This window comes from Amaranthus tricolor, chromosome 12 (genome assembly GCF_026212465.1).
Source record: "Amaranthus tricolor cultivar Red isolate AtriRed21 chromosome 12, ASM2621246v1, whole genome shotgun sequence".
NCBI lineage: Eukaryota > Viridiplantae > Streptophyta > Magnoliopsida > Caryophyllales > Amaranthaceae > Amaranthus > Amaranthus tricolor.
In genome coordinates, this window is record NC_080058.1 from 5,330,408 (window position 1) to 5,347,242 (window position 16,835).

Here is a 16,835-nt window from a genome sequence, read left to right on the forward strand (position 1 = left end):
TATTATTTTTTTGGCTTTTTATGGTAATTTACAAATCATAGCTATTGATTAAGAATTATTGTCATTGTAGTACCAAGCTGCCAGCAAGTCTTGCAAAAGACCGCATTAGGATGAGAGCACTCATACAAGAGTAATCCTATTGGCTAATTTCAATTTTATATGTACATGATCACTGAATTGGTCAATTTAAGGTTATAATTAATACTTTTAAGATTAAAATTAATAATTCTAAAAATAATAACTAATGATAATGATCGGAATTGAACACTTTAAGATTACAACTGATCTATAATGAGTTTATAAAACTATATTACATATTACAGCTAGTCTCTTGAGAGACCTTCTCTTTAAGAGATTATCTCAAGCCAGCCCAATAAAGATTAATGTTTACTTACCATATCCTTAATGTCTACTTACATTATCCTTAATGTCTACTTACAATATTTTAGATGTCAACATACATAATTTTTAATGCCTACTTACAATATTTTAGATATCAACTTATATCATTTTTAATACTTACAACATTTTCAAAAAATATATAATGAGCCGGTCTACCAAGAATTTGCGTAAATATTATAATGAATGTATGTAATAAATCAAAATTATTCGATGATTTATCATAAAAAAATTGTGGTTGTAAAAGTTTAGTGCAAGTTTCCTTTTTAACGGTGGTAACCGATCTCTGCTCCGGCGAGGGAAGCCATGGCAGCTGTAATCTCAAGTTCCCCATTTTCTCCCAGTTTTCAATATACGACTGTAAATTCTTCTTCTTCTTTCAAAATCCCCAAACTTATCAAAATTCAATATTCCAATCCATTTTCATCAATAAGTTCAACATATGGTTATTCCTTTTTATTGGTTGACATACAACATGGTAAAGCTCATCGACGTCTCTCTCGAATTTATTGTAAAACTGTAACAGACCCAGAAGATCAAGTGCAAAGTACAGGTGTTAAAGTTGCATTATCAATGCTCAATTTTTACAAGAGTAAGTAATTTTCGTGATTTTAGCTAAACCCTAATGTTTAGTGTACTTTATATTAAGTTTGATTAAATTTCTAGATCAATTACAATTACAATTAAAATTATAATAACAGTTTCTGTTTACATATTAAAAATGGCAGGAGAAATTTCGCCGTTGTTGCCGAAGAGTTGCCGTTATGTGCCATCATGTAGTGAATATTCTATGATTGCTTACAAGAAATATGGGGTTGTTAAGGGAACTGTCTTGACTGCTTACCGTCTTTGTCGCTGCAACCCTCTTGGTATTTTTTGTTTCCTGAATCTTCCATTTTTTGTTGCTCTTTGTTGGTATAACTGCAATTTACCCGCCTGGAACATTTTCTATATGTTTTTTCTGTTTGTGTAGAAGTAGATTAACCCAAACTCAAAGGATTTTTAAGCTTAAGTGCAATTTGAATACAATATCCACTCAAGATAACCCTAACCTACTTGCATTATAGCGATTGGGTCGATGAGCGTGAAAGATCCATGGAGTGTGTATATTTCTTTTAGTTGTCCACTACTGCAGAATTGGCTCTTTCACTTAAGGATTGTGGTGATCCAACCGATACCAATGTGGACTTTCAACTACTCTTGAGCTAGAAGAGATGGAAGATAATATGAATGAATGGGATGTGGGAAGCACATCACCTTGGATAAACTGCTGGGAATATTTATGATCAACTTTTAGGTTTAGTACTTGGTATATTTGATGCACTTTAGTGCAGGTTTTTAGTTTGTTTTGATTTTTTAGGTGACACTTAGTAATATTACTCTAAATTGTAACGAAAAAGGCTGAGAATCTCCCTTGTGGAAACGCCATGTTGGGGCTTTTGCAGATATTTTCTCCTGCTCTTTCTTTTAGTTAGTTGCTACATTTTGAGGAGGCAAATGTGGCTCCAAGTCGGTGCGCGTTACGCAGTTACACGGCTGCTCAATGCGAGGTCTCTTTTATCGCAGTGATCTTTTGTTTCTCCGTTTTTCGCATGTTCCTTGATTTCGTCAGCCCATTATCTTTGATGAAAGCTTGTGTATCGGAAACCTTAACTTTTGAATTCCAAATTTGGACTCTTATAAGTGCTACTCTTGTTCATGAAGACTTGCTTGATGAACAACCTTAACTTGGAGTTTCTTTAACTTAGAGCTAATCATTTGTAAGCATCGATTCTTACAAATTGAGAGCTAACCTCTTTGAGTGAGTTTTGCCCCTTCGTAACCTATCTTGTGAGCTAATCCATAGGATATGTTATATCCTTTCAATTCCATTGTTGAGCTTAATTTGAAGAGTCCTATCCTTGGGAATGATTGGTCTTCTTGGTATCAAAGTTTAGTGACAGTCTTTGGCGGAGTTTTCACGAATTTTATTAAGAAAAGCATGGTGGGAGGTATCCTTTGGTGGTAACTACTGGGTGCTCGATTTTCCTTGTGTATGGAAGACTTGTTCTTTCTTGTTTTCGGCAATTCACTTGCGCCCTTTGTTGCTGAGAACTTTAGGCTCAATGTTTGGGTATTGATTCGTGAAAAAAAGAGAGCACTTTAGGTGATATTATGTGGGTTTAGAATTTAGATAGCTGGAATTTGGTGCTCTATTTGGGTGTTGATGATATTTAATATATTCATGAGACAATAAATGACTATCATGGTCGAAAATACAATGAGATTGAAAATGTGGTTGCTCAACTTAACCTTGGAGTGCTTGAACCCATGAACCAAGGCATAGAATTCCTACGCAGGAAAATTTTTGTGGACTACAAATTGAACTAACGACTAACGAGGTTCAATGCTACCTTAGACTGAAATTCTATCTTGAATGAGAACATTTTGGTCTTGAAATAATAAATGTTGAAGTGAAAATTTTGAAACTTGCAGAAGATGTTACATTTGGCTAGAGAAATTACAGAGGAGACATAAGTACAAAGCAAAAAATCGAACTTGGCCCAAGTTGAAGAAGACATTGTATGGGAGGTCCTAAACCAAATTTGGTCCCAATAATCATATCTTAAGGAAGAGTTTTACAATGATTGGATCAAGTAGAAAAGGCATAGCCTTGGTCGAACTATTGCATGCAATTCCATATCCACCTCAAGACATAGTACATAGTGTATTTTTATATACATTAGTTTGTATTCATACTTTTATGTAATTTTGGGGCTTGTACTTTATTGGAATAACACGTTCGAGCTTTAGGCTAAGTTGTTGTTGGAAGTAGAATACATGTGGACGACCATTGAAACTGATGTATAAGCTCATGTAGCCGACCCTAATCTTTTAGAATTAAGGCTCTGACATTGTTATTGTCTAATATTCCCTTGTTCTTCTTTCTTCTTATTTTTCTTCTCATATCTCATTTTCTGATTTCAGTTTACAACACGATATAACTCATCTCCGACAATTTTTAGGTATTAATACAACCCAGTGGGCAGAAATATCTATCTCCCTTCAATGTTTATGGTCAGATGTCATCCATTCACCTTTTCTAACGCCAGATTATCATACTTGACTGCCTCTGTTGATTTAAGTTGTATATGTGCATCCAAAATTACAGTGAACAGTCTTGAAAACATCTTAAGCTAAGATGTATGTAACTCTATTTTACGCCCATGTTTAATGTGGAACTAGTTAAATAATGAGCAACCGAAATATATTGTGGTGATCTTTCTAGTGAGAATGTCTCTTTTTAATGATTTCAGGTGGATCGGGCTTTGATCCTCCGAGGTGGTTTGGTGAGGAAAGGCCATCAGAGGAATGAGCTTTTCGGTTTCCTTATATCATCAAATAGGTACTGTCTACATTTTCTTGCGTCAGGTTTTGGATATATGTTGTTAGTGTTTCTTAATTCAGATGAAAATTTTTAAATTTTGAACCTCTCTTCCTTTTGGGTATTGGATTATGTAAGGGACAAGAGATGTGAGGGCGTTGATATACATATTATCTTTAACATATATGTAAGAGACGAACCGCTTTCCCTCAAAAGTATATGAGTTCGATCCTCGCCACCGATGTGAGGGTGTTATTGGTGGAGTGATTTGTATTTGCTTCTGTAATAGAACATGTCCCGGAAGCTGGAAGAAAGGCATTCAACTTGGCATGAACTTAGGTCCCAAAATGGTATATATAGAACAAGGAGGGTAAGAGACACACATTGAGTCATTTGTAGAAAATTTCGGATGAGTTCCTGACTCATTTCTCGGAGAGCCACAAGCCTCTCAAAAGCTTGTACTACTATCATGTTTTATTGTAAATTGTAATAATCATCTAATTTACAATTAATATACGATTTATGTTTACATTCGATACACATTCATACATTCTCAACTTCAACTTCATTCATACAAATTACATTCGATACACATTCTTACATTCTCATCATTCAACTTCATTCTTACATTCTCATCATTCAACTTCATTCATACAAATTACGCTATTCACACACATTCCTCTACAATTCTTGCAATACATTGCTTGTTTGCTCTTTCACGACCCAATTATCTATGGCGCGTCTTAATTTAGCCAAATCAAAAATACAACTTCAATCTCTAATACTCCTACCATAAATTTTATGGTGCAAACTCAAAGGGACGGAAAGGGTAATGCTAATAAAACGCCATTAAGCTCCTAAATCCTGATGGAGACTACTCACATATCATGAATTCTAAGACAAACAAGTATGAAGAGAACATAGTAAAGCTAAGAATGATTAATTAAGCAACAAATTTAAGATTAAGACCAATATATCAAGATTAAAACCTAAATCATTAATTAACAAAATTAAACATAGCATTCTACGATAAATGAATAAAAACTCAAACCTAAAACACTACAAGAAATTTAAAAATAATAAGCATTAAGAAAGAGAGTTCTTAATTATCCTAAATATAAAAGGATATAATTACAGAAAACAATAATTTTTACATTTGTAGCACTTCATGAATCATAACATGAATACATAGATCACCTAATTAGCAAGTGATGAAGTGCAATTTATAGCCGATCCGTTCTCGACATATTCGCTTCATGCTCCAGTTACAGCTTGCTGTCATGTTTGATACACGTTGAACATGCGTAAGTTGATCGATAAAACTAGGTTTCCGGTGGGAAACCCATCAGAGAAGGGAAAACAAAGCAAACATTATAGGAAGCGAGTTTATACGTGAACTTACCCGCAGGCATGACAAAGTATGCTCAACGTCTCGTGTTGTGATTTGATGATGAGTTACAACCCTGAATCTGAAAAGATGACGAGGGTTAGGTCGTCTTAATAACGCCTTTGTTTAGCGTGCACAATAACAGGTATGAAACTTCATGACAAGATGATCACCTGAATGTGTTTTCTAACATGACCAGTATACCATTCTCCTCCAAGAACTTAGCCAGTTTTGGTGCGGTAGTGTTCGCGTTTTCACATACGTGAACATAGATCTAGCCGGAAAAGGAAAGCAAGCACTGTAAGATGTTTTAAGTACAATTTTCAAATTTTCAGAAATTTGGTAAAATTTTGAGTTTCTCGTTGATATTTGAGTTAGACCCACTATTTTTCATTAGATTATAGGTTTTACGGCAAACATATGCAATTAAGACTTAAAAAGCTCTTCATGATCCATAATTATGATGTATAAGTAAGAATAAAATAATAAATTATTGACCCGTTGGTTAACCTAACCAACCCAAATTCTATTGGCTTGTTAGCAGAATACTCACAATGTTGGTCTCAACTGAACTGATATCAACTTTCAGGCCGGAAATTTGGTTCAATCCATCTGTTATCCAAGATATCACAAAAAACTAAATAAACAAGGAAAAATTTCATGAAGCGGCTCGAAATGGTAATAGGTTCGAGAAAAGCCGGCTAACCTGCTAAAAGCTTAGCATTCTTGTGGTCATCTCCAAGATTTTTTACATTGTCTTGAACAGCAACTAAGGCAGCAGCACACAGGATTCCTATCTGTCTCATTCCACCACCTAAAGTTTTCCTCAAAATTTTCGCCTAAACATTTATAACCCGAAAAGGCCAAGTGTTATTAGAGTCCATATAAAGCCAAAAGAATGTTTACCCGTCATACAATGTTCGAAGAATACCTTGGCTATGAAGTTTTTTGATCCAACAATCACAGTGCCCACGGGTGCTCCAAGGCCTTTTGAGAGGCAGACCTTAAATAATGCGTTAGGGAAAAACGTCAAAGAACCGTTAATGTTAAATCCGAATGGTTTACATTGCCAAGCATTATAACGAAAACCAAAGTTTGCTTCCTCTTGAAACAATGTAAAGTTGGTTGTTCGTATGACTGAAGATGATAAAAAGGTCAAGAAGTTACCGAAACTGAGTCAGCAGCTTGCACCAGTCGATCAACAGGAACCCCAAGTGCCTGCCCACCAATATATATGAACTTAGTAAGTCCAAAAATGTATGCAACTAGAGATCACACGTCCTCACGAACCAGTAACTTGCATCAGATATTCCAGGTTACACTCCAAGAGATCGAATGGAAAAGTAATATTACTCCCTCCGTTCTTTTTTTTTTTTTTGTTCTTACAGCTTACTTAAGTCTAAATTCTTATCATTGAGAGTAATTTATCAAGCTCGAGTTCAAAGTTAAATTAGTCTAAGGAAAGGCGCGGAGTAAATTTCATGATTGCATGATTCAAAATCAAGTTCTAAAGGTTTTCACTCACTATAGCAGCATTAAAGATTCGAGCCCCGTCTATATGAAGCTTCAAACCATGTTTCTTTGCCAACTCTCCAACTTGGTCCGTGTATTCTACAGAAAGGCATCGACCACCAGAGCTGCGAAGTCACAGCGATAATGGTTATTACTTATTAGAGAAGTATGCGGAAGGAATACTTGATAACTGCATCTACATACACTATACCCTAGTTAACCGGCAAAGGCATTATAGTATGAGGTGACCCCAAGTTTTTGGCTTTTCCATGTGGACAAACTTTTTTTTAATCCATAAGCTTTTAACTTTTCCACTTGGTTAGCAAAAAGTTCAGATTTTTTGTTAAATTCATGTTATTATTATCCATCATAACGACCTTTTTCATAAGAACACCTTGATCACCCTTAAAAAGCACTTTTTTAAAAATTTAGTCGAAAAATTTGATCGAAATGAGTACTTAATTTAACAAAGAACTTAACCTTTAGTCAGCCACGTGAAAAAGTCAAAAACTAATTACAATACATAATCTTTTCAAAATGAAGTCTACCAAAGAAGAATGCTTACTTTGCATGTGAATTCTCAAGGCAAATAAGTCTAGTTGCAGGATAATAAAGGTCTCCTTTAGGATCTCTAATGGCAGACTCAATCAAATCCAAATCCATAGTTCCATCCTTGTTATTTTTTACTGTTCTTGGGTGGACCCCACCAATGGTAGAAATACCACCATTCTCATAAACATGAATATGAGAAATATCTCCAAGAATAACTTCACTTCCCCTAACATCACATTGCACAAGCACACTAATAAGATTACCCATAGTCCCTGATGGAACAAACAACCCACCCTCTTTACCCATGATTCTAGCCATCTCTGCTTCGAGGCGGAGGGCAGTTGGATCGTAACCCAATACATCATCATCGACCTCAGCATTTGACATTGCGATGCGCATTGCTTCGGTTGGTTTAGTGACTGTATCGGATCGCATGTCGATCACTCTCTTAACCATCTCGGCATTATCTAAAGAAAAACAAAGGCGAGGATACAACTTTACAACTTGTAGCGTTCTATTATTAAAAGCATCATAAATTATACTCTTAGCAACTACCATAACCATTACTTTTACCGAATAATAATAATTTACACAATTGATTGGAGATTTAGATTTCCAATAGCTTAGACAGCTAACAAGTAACCCACAACTTTTTAAGCATTTTTCGTGCTTTCTTATCGAGAGAAACCCACTATATAGGACTATAGGAGGGGCGGAGCAAAATACACAATAATTTATTAGGCCTTGTTTATTTTACATTTTCCTGTAATAAACACCTAACTTAGAAATTAGTACAATCTGACACCTTACATATGCTTATAATCATCCTTGAACTATTTGTCCTATAAACATCAATCAAAGAACAAAGCAAGAAGCCGAAAATACCATGGCATAAATGAAAGGACGTATACACAACAATATTTTATTACCCTGATATTATCTAGACCTCATCCAACCAGGTTTAAAGTCAAATACACAACTTTATTGTGCTTATAATAAAATGTTATTTTAATAGATCTTAGCAAAAATCATCAACAATTTTTACATAGATAAAAAAAAGTACACTTTAAAAAGCAAAACTTTCATTTTGAAATGTCCAAACAAAATTGCTACAATTTTCAAGATAAAATTAATTACTAAAAACCCTAGTTGATCAAGGATCATAGAGCCAAAAGTAATAAAATAAAAATGGATTGTAATCATCTAAAATCTCATGCATGCAAAGGTTTTAAGAAACTAAAAAAAAAGACTGTGGACAGAAATAATACCAGTATGAGCAGCAACTTCCCCCATTTGATCTGAAGTTTATACGAAAAAAACCAAATAAAAATCAAAAATTTGAGAAAAAAAATTTATGGGTTAAATTTCTCGAGTAAACTCAAATAAAACCCTTAAATTAGAAACTCATAAAAGTGTCAAAAATAAAGAAAAAAAAATGAAGGGTATACTAAAAACTCACACTAATTAATTTTCTGTTCTATCTTTTGGCTTGTTTTGTAGGTGTTGGAAGAGATGAACACAAATACACACAAAAAGCCTAATATTTGTAGTATCCGTTTCAAAAGGACACGTAAATTTGGTGAAAGTGAAAATAATGGAATTTGATGCCACATCAATTTTGTTTCATGTTGATTATAAACTAAAAAACAAATAAACAAATATTTTGGTGAGCCAAAAAACAAGGAAATTGGAAATCTCCACTTTTGAATTATTATTTAAACACCAATAATACTCGGGTAGTTATACATTTGTACCGATAATCGGATTTTGTTTAGAATAAGTATTACTTTTTAAAACGGATTTTAAGTTTGGTTCTCACCTTCTAGCTTTCTCGACCTACTTTAAAATCTAAAAGAAATTTCCAAAGTGCTATATGAGAAATTGATTAGGATGGAGATTATAGTGAAATTTGTTATGTTATTTTCCAGATTTAAGTAATTTAATGGCAAATTTAATAGCACAAATTCTTGTGAGAGACCATCTCTAATTGGGCCGGCTCATTATATATTTTGTAAAATATTATAAGTAGGCATTAAGAATAATGTAAGTAGACATTTAAGATATTAAAAGTAGGCATTAAGAATACGGTAAGTAAGCATTAAGGATAATATAAGTAGGCATTATGAATACGATAAGTAGATATTAATTTTTAATGGGCTGGACTTGAGATATGTTTCTTAAAGACGATTCTTAAGAGACTAGCTGATTTAATAGAAACTTTGATTAGAAGTAACAAAAATAAATTTAAATTTAAGGCTTTAAGAATATAAAAAGGTATGATGGTCATAAATTTTTATTTATGAAGTATTATGTTCAAAGATATAATATTTAAAAGTATCAAATTTCAATAGAAACTACTAATTAGAAACATGATAAAATGTCTTGATGTAGCACTTCTAGAGTTCTAGTAAATATCAAGATGTTATCAAAGCACAAATAAGGGATGAAAAGTATAAATTATAGTGCAAGTGTTTTCAACTTAAAGAAATTTGCTAATAGTATTTATATAACAATTACTCTGATTTTGATACATAATATACTAAAAATATCATTTTAATTTTCGCAATATAGCAAAATCCAATCAAAAATTAAAAAACATACCTAATGAATTAACGAGTATGAGCGTTATTGTGAGTTTTTGCTTCACAAGCAAATCTTATAGAGATGAATAGAATAAACCCAACTTTTAATACTTTTGTTAAAAAAAAGTTTGGTATCAAAAAGGAAGAAAATAATAAAAATGACCCAACTTTTTTGGCAATAAAGAAAATGATAGGACAGGAATTGGGTAAGAATGCCAATTTGGAGACGATTCAGTGATGACCAGGAAATGGGTAACAACACGTTTATAGCCATCACGGAACTGAATTTGAATTGGATCTCTTCTTTTCATGAAACTACGCTCTGTAGACTTATCATACACACACTATGTTTGGATAAAAAGAAACAGAAACAAAGATAAAGATGGGATATAGAGGAAAGGAAATTAAAGAAACTCTTTTGTATTTTAAACAAAACAAATACTTCAAACATTGAAATGAATCCAAAGCAAAACACACCAATCTTTCCTTAAAAAAGCCTAATTCAATGATATGTTGCCCTTAAACGATGCCCGAGCGAAAAAGATACGACATTGAAAATAGATGCATAAAATACCGCAGAAAATAAATCCAATCACTAATTTACAAAATTAGACATAAGATGTACTACTACATGTCTACATGGGTACTCAAGTTGTACAGCAAGTTAAGATGAACACATTCGACAAAAATTGGGTATCTAAAAGAACGGACACAAAATTCTATTACTGAGTTTCATATGGCGGAAGGTTTGATTCAGATCATTATCGGTAATACGAGGCCAAAATATAGAGCATGATGGATGATACGCATGTGACGATCAGTTCCTGTTACACCAGCAAGAGTACAAAACAGGCGTTAAAAAGAATTATAAGTCGTTAAGCTCAGCTGACGAGGAGTGGTGCAACAGCTTACCTGACTATTGTAAAGGGCAACAGGTATGTAATTGCCGGAATACTCGATCAGATTTAAAACACCGGTGAAAGCCTACAAGTGAATACCCGATCACATTAGTAAGGACAAAATAGACAAGGGAACTAAATAGTATAAGTCAATCAGAGTTGTATACAACGTTGGTCATCCATGTTTAATTCGGGTTTTTCATGCTAAATTGGAACATAGCAAAAGCTCTTTGCTCAAGTTTCTGTATCTCTTAAGCTTGTAACTTGCCCTACAAATCTCTCAAGTATCCATGAAAATATTTCCCTTGTTTTACAATGTTCCACAACCGATTAATGTTACTCGGAGTCTTGATTTTATCTTAAGTACCCATGTTGAATCTTCGACGCTCGGGCATAGGTGGGAGCTACTTAATGGCGAAGGGGTAATGAAACGAAATGTTGTAACTACAGAATCAGTTCAAAGTCCTATAAAAGCCGACAACCTTGGTGCAGCCTGCAATGTAAAAGTCATAAAACCACTAGTTTTGTTTAAGATTTTGACTAACAGCTACTCTTGTGATAGACCGTCTCTTATAGAGACGACCTCAAAACAAGAAACTCACATTCTTATTTTCTCTTTATTATAAATTGGCCTATTTAGCCCATATATCTAATGCGTCTCTCGGAGAGACCGTCTCTCACAACAATTTGTGTTTAACTAATTGCTTTGGAAGAATGGAACTACAAAACAAAACTTAAATTCCAGATATGACAATCTGCAAACATATAAATTGCCATAAAGAAGGTTACATACCATGGAAGCAAGACCGATACAACCAAACACTAAACAAAGAGATCGAAGAAGACGTTTCCCCATACGTAAACCACGTGAACTATCCTCACCTTCTTCCTGTAACAAAGAAATTCCCAGTTATTAAGCAGGATTTCAAGTCATGTAGTACAAAAGAAGTGCATAAGATAGCCCTCAGAAAATGTAATGTAACCACCCATAGTCACTCACAGTGAATGTTGGAGACACGGGTGGCTCAAAGGATTTAAGCTTCTCAAAAATTCGATAGACAAACACAAAACCCATAAACTGCATAGGCTTCCATTCGGCATTACGCTGGATGAAAATCCAAGCTATCTGCATAAGCACATGAAAGAAAAATTAATATATGAACTTCAAAGTTGGATACAATCATATACGTAAGATTCACAAAAAAGGAATCACATATACTTAACTATTGGACAAGGGGAAAAACACAAAGCACTAAATCAAGCAACACTTACAAATACAGCGGATATAGCCATGTTGATACGCATATCTTTGACGTCGGACTTGGTGAACCTGGAAGCATACTAGACTTCATCATTACACAGTAATATAAATAAGATAAGAACAGGGGACCGAGGATACTTCATACTTTAACTTATATTCTCACAATGTAAATTTAGAAAACCTTTAGTCAGCTCCAAAATTTTACAACTTTTCCCTAACCAAGCCCACATTCAAATTTTTAAGATGCTTGTATCTGATTTCAAGATGTCTTATTAACTATCTCATACACAAAAACTTGATCTTATACGTTAAGAAAAACCTGAAACAGATAATGCAGCCAAAGGTGTTTCAGATAAAAAGCACAGCAACAAACCTGGGACCCCATGGTACCACTGGCTGCTTATCCGCATATTTAATATCCTTTGAAACCTGTGTTCAACGAAAAATGCAACAAAGTTAATAAAGAATACTATTAATTAGACTCTAGACGATCAAAGAAGGCCAAATAAAAGCAAAAAAAGGAAAACACGGTCCTTTTAGCTTCATAAAAGTACAACTTCTCCCTAAAAGGTTAAAATCAATGCAGACCTAAAATCAATAAACCCAAGTTCCACAGAGAAATAAATGCCAACAAGGTAACAACAACAAAAAAATAACATTACTCTTCTATGCCTTATGTGCAGAATAGAGCTTGGATCACAAAAGATGAGGTCTGATCCATGAATCAAAAAAATTAATTCATGAGATCTTACAAAAAAAATCCTTTTATCCATTTTCTCTTGTCTAGACTGTTTTTAATAAATGCATTGCTAAAATAGCAACATAGTGATAGACAAAGTAAGCCTATTTCTAAAATACATACCTTAAATGAGCCAAATGTCTCCCCTTTCTTCCTCTGAGTTAATTGTGCCATCATGATCTTGTCGTAAGCCCTTTCTAGCTGAAAAGGCATATATAATTTAGAATCATACACAAACAGACCAAGAATTTTCAGATATCAACACACAGCATACAATTAGCTACTTCATCAAGCACTTGTCATGAGGAAGCTTAAGAGAAAATGCATGTTTACCATGGCAGCAGTGGCTTCATCACCTCTTCGCTCAGCATCTTTGCGCTTTTTGGTATACGCTGCTTTAATCATGTCAAATCCCTCAATAGGGCTCACACCAAGGACCTACCAGAATCAAATATAAAAAATGAGCGCCAAATATTGCCTAAAAACGTCCAAATCTAACATCTTTTAGGGGTCATTACCGTCATATATAACTCTAAAATGACTATTGTCATATTATCATAATATAATCATCTAGATAGTTTTTCTGATGGTCACTATCACCATATATAAGCCTAGAAAGACCATTATCACAATATAACAAATATTGGTCTTGCTAGTTTTCCCAAAAGATCAATATCCTCATACATATCTCTAGAGTTTCAATATGGTCGCACTAGTACCACCCGATACAAGGATGATATGAAAAATGATGAACAATAAACCTTTGGTCAAAACATCAAATTACACGTAAACTAGAAACTAAATGCGTTAATATTAGCTCAATAAGGCAATAATAGCTATGTTTTCATGAATTGTCACAATGCAAAATAATGAGCATAACTAAATATAAATAAAAATGCATGGATTAAATAAGAATGAAGAAAATTGACCTCATTGGATTTAGATCACCACCAAATCCAGCTATGCTCTCATAACTATATGGTCATAATTTATCACAATGCCAAAGAATGATCATAACCAAATATACGTAAAAATGCATGGAATAAAGAAGAACAAAGAAAATTGACCTCATAAGGATTTAAATCACCACCGGAAGTAGCAGCAGAATAGACAACTCTTGCACTATGGTCTATTGATGGGTAATTTCCGAAATCCTGATCGGAAAGAAATAGATATTTAACATAGCCTGCAAGTCTCCGATCAATTGAAGATTTTGGGAAAGCAGATGTGCATTAGGTCATGGCATGAGGACTAGCGTCAAGACATGCTCGGTTGAAATAGGGACTTGCTTAGGGAAGCAAAATAGAGGTTTTGTTCAAGAAAGTGATGTGGTGGTAGAGGATGATTAGTAGCTTGCATTCAAAGGCTACTAGGATGAGCTTGCCTGAAATCAAGTTTTGTGTTAAGAACACGTTTTGACTTTGAGGGATTCGAGGAATTATGAGCTTTTGAGGTCTCTAGAAGGCTTCTTAAATGATGAATTTAAGTGTGAATTGTGTAAAGTTGTTGAAACTCAATCTCCAAGAGATGTTGTAGCATGTAGGGAGTAGAGTGGTAAGGTGAGCTAGCAAAAGATAAAAGCTTGTTGAAGCTAAGTTGAGTGTCCAAACAAGTGTGAGGAGAGTGGAAGCACTAAGAGATCTAGAAAGAGTTAAAAAAAGTGTATGTATTTCATTATATTAGCAAACACCATTAGAGGTGTTTGAGCTTGGTGAGGTTAAAACTTAAAGAGTGTTTGTGAGTAAATGCATATTTTACACAAATGAAAACAAAACATTCGTGTCCGATGTGGTATCATAAGACACCCATTGAGAATTGTCTTTCCTCCATTTTTTGTGTTTTTCCTTGTGTTTGCTCATGGTCATTTCTATCTTGCTTACGAGTATAAGCTCTAGCGCCTCACCCACTCCCATTAGTTGGCGACCCCAATTCCACAACATTTATAACCCTAGAAAGACCATCATCGTGAAATCAACATATACTCGTCTCACTAGTTTTTCCAAAATATTAATATCATCAAACATATCTATAGATTTCGAATATGGTTACAGTTTTATCTCCCAATGTAAGGATGAGGATATTAAAATGATGGACATAATACCTTTAGTCAAAACTCTAAAATACACTTTTATAAACATATCTCTAGAGTTTGAATATGGTTACAGTAGTATTCTCGGATGTGTTTTTTTACATAATTTTCCATTAAAACTTAATACAAGTCTCCCAAGTAGTAATGGATGAGAATAAATTCTACAAACAAAAAAATCGATTAGAGTAGGACAAAATTGATCATATATTGATTTCCTAACTAAATTAAATTGAATTTTTATTAATATTTCATCATTGAATACAAACAAACAGACTTTGGGTGCATTATATTAGCTCATTGATATTAATAGCTATGCTGTGACAAACTATCACAATGCAAGGAATGATCATAACGAAATAGACATTAAAAAAAAATGAAATTAAGAAGAAATGAAGAAATTTGACCTCATAAGGATTTAAATCAGCACCAGAGCTAGAACTACCAGCAGCAGAAGCAGCAGAACAGATAAATCTTGCACAATTTTTCCGAGTAATTTTTAAAACCCTGATTTCAAACAGAAAAAGACCATTTTATTACAAACTAAAGAATTCCCAATTAAGAAATCAGAAAACCAAATTGCAAACCTTTAATTATTCAGAATTATACCATTATCCAAACTTGGAAAAAGTGATTAAGTGTAAAGTTACCTGAACGAAGAGGAGGAAGATGAAGAAGAGGAATTGGAGAAAGAAAATTTGATAGGAAGATGATTATTGCGGGAGGAATTGAACTTGAAATTAGGGGAATGGGATATGATATTTGAAGTTGTTAATGCCATTTCTTAGACAAATCCAACGTTCTAAGCCAAAAAAAAAAAGAATGAAGATAAAAGGGGTTTTAATTAGGGTTTCATTCTGTGGAGAAATTACACAGATAAAGTACTAATAAAGAGGAAGAATAAATATTTAAATTATGTTATTGTGAAATTTGTGTAGAACAATTGTTCGCGTGGCCTAATGGATAAGGCGCTCGCCTCCGGAGCGGGAGATTGTGGGTTCGAGTCCCACCGTGAACGCTTTTATCGCCTTTACTTACTATTTTTATTTTTATTTTTACTTAGCATTTTTACTTGTAAAGTGTTGCTCTAAGTCCAACTGAGACAAGACAAGATTCATGACTCTTGAATGATATTATTATATAGTTGTTTGGCATGAAAAGTTACTTGTGATCCAATACACAAATTATCCATCAGTAACAAAATTTAAAAAAATGTAAAAGTTATGCATCCTAGTTTTCTAATTCATAAATAGATTACAAAGCATGCAATGTTAATGGATATCGGATCTTGATGCACCAAATGATTCAATTATACTACAAAAATGTGATGTAATAGTGACAAGTGACAACCACTTTCATGACTTCATCATCGCTATTTCGTTGCTAATACCAAATAGCAACGAAATTTAAGTTAGCGTAATTTTACTTGGTGCTAAAACAATTATTTTGGTTGCTTAAATGCTTAAAATAAAGGTTGTTTTCTTCTCTATTAAATGAAAGGTTGCTTCTTTAATCATTTTGTAATTTGAAAACTCAATTAGAAATACTTGGAAAATAAGAGTTTCGTCTCCTTTTAGTAACGAACCAAATTGTTGCAGTTTCGTTGCTAAGGTTTAGCGACGACTATAATTCGCCGCTAAAAACTCAATCAACCTTCTCTCTTTTCCTACTTTAGCTCTTTAACTTTCAAGTATTTTAAAAGTAAGTTCCATATAATATTATTGGATTTTCTATTATAAGTTAGTATATTGTTTAAATATGAATGCTGATGAGAATATATAATGACAAACTAGCAACTAATACCAACAAAATTATCAAAAGAAAATTGCAAAATATGTAAAAACAGTGAAATAGAAACTTGATGTAAAGTTCGTCAATCAGCGACGAAGTATTTTTTGTTGTCAGTTTGTCGCTAATAGTGACTGATTTAGCAACAATCTTTGGTATGTTGTTGAATTCGTCATTGGTAAGGAAAAAATTTGCTATAAACTTTTCCCTGCAACTACTTCTTTGTTATGATAAATTTTTTTCCGCAACTACTTCGTCGTTATGAA

The 16,835-nt window shown here is 33.6% G+C and overlaps 3 protein-coding genes and 1 non-coding gene across 15 annotated transcripts; 2 read left to right on the forward strand and 2 right to left on the reverse strand.

The window, feature by feature from the left end:
- Window positions 1-622: 622 nt before the first annotated feature.
- Window positions 623-9,230, forward strand: LOC130828282 (uncharacterized). 7 transcript variants are annotated; one of them, XM_057694170.1, is made up of 4 exons: window positions 623-991; window positions 1,128-1,268; window positions 3,696-3,784; window positions 8,715-9,230. In XM_057694170.1, the coding sequence occupies exons 1-3, from the start codon at window positions 706-708 to the stop codon at window positions 3,752-3,754; spliced, it is 486 nt and encodes a 161-aa protein (XP_057550153.1). In that variant the 5' UTR covers window positions 623-705; the 3' UTR covers window positions 3,755-3,784; window positions 8,715-9,230. The 7 variants fall into 7 exon arrangements, with proteins under 7 accessions (XP_057550153.1, XP_057550154.1, XP_057550155.1 ...); XM_057694171.1 differs by lacking the exon at window positions 8,715-9,230 and adding an exon at window positions 6,681-6,976; XM_057694172.1 differs by lacking the exon at window positions 8,715-9,230 and adding an exon at window positions 6,684-6,976.
- LOC130828279 (low-specificity L-threonine aldolase 1-like) lies at window positions 4,448-10,199 on the reverse strand. 6 transcript variants are annotated; one of them, XM_057694163.1, is made up of 11 exons: window positions 9,816-10,199; window positions 8,483-8,512; window positions 7,228-7,681; window positions 6,676-6,787; window positions 6,318-6,368; window positions 6,082-6,153; window positions 5,857-5,989; window positions 5,704-5,762; window positions 5,324-5,424; window positions 5,166-5,232; window positions 4,448-5,038 (listed from the first exon to the last, which is right to left on the reverse strand). In XM_057694163.1, exons 2-11 carry the CDS (start codon window positions 8,505-8,507, stop codon window positions 5,018-5,020), a joined length of 1,095 nt encoding a protein of 364 aa, XP_057550146.1. In that variant the 5' UTR covers window positions 8,508-8,512; window positions 9,816-10,199; the 3' UTR covers window positions 4,448-5,017. The 6 variants fall into 6 exon arrangements, with proteins under 6 accessions (XP_057550146.1, XP_057550143.1, XP_057550145.1 ...); XM_057694160.1 differs by having other exon boundaries at window positions 4,448-5,232; XM_057694162.1 differs by lacking the exon at window positions 9,816-10,199 and adding an exon at window positions 8,674-8,782 and having other exon boundaries at window positions 4,448-5,232.
- A 143-nt stretch (window positions 10,200-10,342) lies between these two features.
- On the reverse strand, window positions 10,343-15,635 carry LOC130828281 (protein CHLOROPLAST J-LIKE DOMAIN 1, chloroplastic). The gene is made up of 10 exons (XM_057694164.1): window positions 15,432-15,635; window positions 15,189-15,288; window positions 13,029-13,133; window positions 12,819-12,896; window positions 12,330-12,385; window positions 11,968-12,025; window positions 11,696-11,821; window positions 11,489-11,584; window positions 10,709-10,780; window positions 10,343-10,620 (listed from the first exon to the last, which is right to left on the reverse strand). Exons 1-10 carry the CDS (start codon window positions 15,560-15,562, stop codon window positions 10,558-10,560), a joined length of 885 nt encoding a protein of 294 aa, XP_057550147.1. The 5' UTR covers window positions 15,563-15,635; the 3' UTR covers window positions 10,343-10,557.
- Window positions 15,636-15,726: 91 nt separating this feature from the next.
- TRNAR-CCG (transfer RNA arginine (anticodon CCG)) lies at window positions 15,727-15,799 on the forward strand. The gene has a single exon. It is a non-coding gene; the product is annotated as a tRNA-Arg (tRNA).
- Window positions 15,800-16,835: the final 1,036 nt, after the last annotated feature.

Bases quoted from the DNA above. Each gene is read 5' to 3' on its own strand.
- LOC130828282 (XM_057694165.1), top strand. From the start codon at position 706: ATGGCAGCTGTAATCTCAAGTTCCCCATTTTCTCCCAGTTTTCAATAT. The intron at 992-1,127 runs GTAAGTAATTTT...TAAAAATGGCAG, and splicing joins AATGCTCAATTTTTACAAGA to GAGAAATTTCGCCGTTGTTG. The intron at 1,269-3,404 runs GTATTTTTTGTT...GACAATTTTTAG, and splicing joins TTGTCGCTGCAACCCTCTTG to GTATTAATACAACCCAGTGG.
- LOC130828279 (XM_057694158.1), bottom strand. From the start codon at position 7,778: ATGGTTATGGTAGTTGCTAAGAGTATAATTTATGATGCTTTTAATAAT. The intron at 6,788-7,227 runs GTAAGCATTCTT...GTGACTTCGCAG, and splicing joins CTTGAGAATTCACATGCAAA to CTCTGGTGGTCGATGCCTTT. The intron at 5,425-5,703 runs GTGAGTATTCTG...TTTTCCGGCTAG, and splicing joins GTTCAGTTGAGACCAACATT to ATCTATGTTCACGTATGTGA.
- LOC130828281 (XM_057694164.1), bottom strand. From the start codon at position 15,562: ATGGCATTAACAACTTCAAATATCATATCCCATTCCCCTAATTTCAAG. The intron at 11,822-11,967 runs GTAAGTGTTGCT...GTGCTTATGCAG, and splicing joins TGGCTATATCCGCTGTATTT to ATAGCTTGGATTTTCATCCA. The intron at 10,621-10,708 runs GTAAGCTGTTGC...CTGGTGTAACAG, and splicing joins TTGCCCTTTACAATAGTCAG to GAACTGATCGTCACATGCGT.